The sequence below is a fragment of the Apaloderma vittatum genome, unplaced genomic scaffold (genome assembly GCF_000703405.1).
Source record: "Apaloderma vittatum isolate BGI_N311 unplaced genomic scaffold, ASM70340v1 scaffold24792, whole genome shotgun sequence".
Classification (NCBI taxonomy): domain Eukaryota; kingdom Metazoa; phylum Chordata; class Aves; order Trogoniformes; family Trogonidae; genus Apaloderma; species Apaloderma vittatum.
In genome coordinates, this window is record NW_009702248.1 from 1 (window position 1) to 825 (window position 825).

Below are 825 nucleotides of genomic sequence, written 5' to 3' on the forward strand. Positions count from 1 at the left end.
TGAACAGCCCTGGCACCCAGGACCCTGCCTACCCTCACCCTCCACCTCTTGCTTTTCTCTCTCCAGGGTATCCCTGTGCTCATTGTGGGTCACCACATCCTCTACGGGAAGGTGGTGCAGCTGGAGAAGCCCTTCGCGGTCCTGGTGAAGCGAGGAGCTGGGGAGCCCGGACCTGCAGAGCCGCACACCCACTACACTGTCACCGCCCTCATCAAAACCAAGCTCCTCTTCAAAACCCGTCCCAAGCCCATTATCACCAACGTCCCCAAGAAAGTGTGAAGGGTCAATCCAGCCACCTGGGGAGATCGAAGGCAGGTCCTGGCCTCATCCCTACCCTGGCCAGAGGGCTCTGGGGTTGGTTGGGTTGCTGGGTCCTGTGTCTTGGCACCCAGAGCCTGTCCCAGGTCACTCGTCTCACCTGTAATGACTGTTTTGGGGAGCTGCCAAGCTCTGGAAACCAAAGCCAGCTGCTGTCCCAGGCGAGGTGGGTCCTGGCGGGCAGGGACCTCCTCCAGGGGCCTGGGCAGGACTGTCCTCCACCACCCTCCCCCAACACAGCAGCCGTTCTCTGTGCAAGTCTTTATTGTGACAATTCTGTCAGGATATATAAAAAAACAGATATTTTTTTTTTTTCTTTCCCCAAAAAATATGGAAAAGAACCCGCAGGTTAAAAAATAAATAGATTTACAAACAATTAGCAATAAGTATGAATACCAAAAAGAGCTACAAAAGTCTTCCTAAAAAACCTCGTATTAAATTAATCAAAACTATCTAAAAGCTCCATTGTAGAAAGATTGTTTCTTTTTAAAGCCCTGAAAAAAAAAA

The 825-nt window shown here is 50.7% G+C and overlaps 1 protein-coding gene across 1 annotated transcript; it reads left to right on the top strand.

Annotated features, from left to right (window-relative positions):
- Positions 1-60: 60 nt before the first annotated feature.
- CHTF8 (CTF8, chromosome transmission fidelity factor 8 homolog (S. cerevisiae)) lies at positions 61-279 on the top strand (the record flags this gene model as incomplete). The annotated part of the gene is made up of 1 exon (XM_009879490.1): positions 61-279. A coding segment is annotated over one exon (219 nt), but the record flags the coding sequence as incomplete, so codon positions are not given.
- Positions 280-825: the final 546 nt, after the last annotated feature.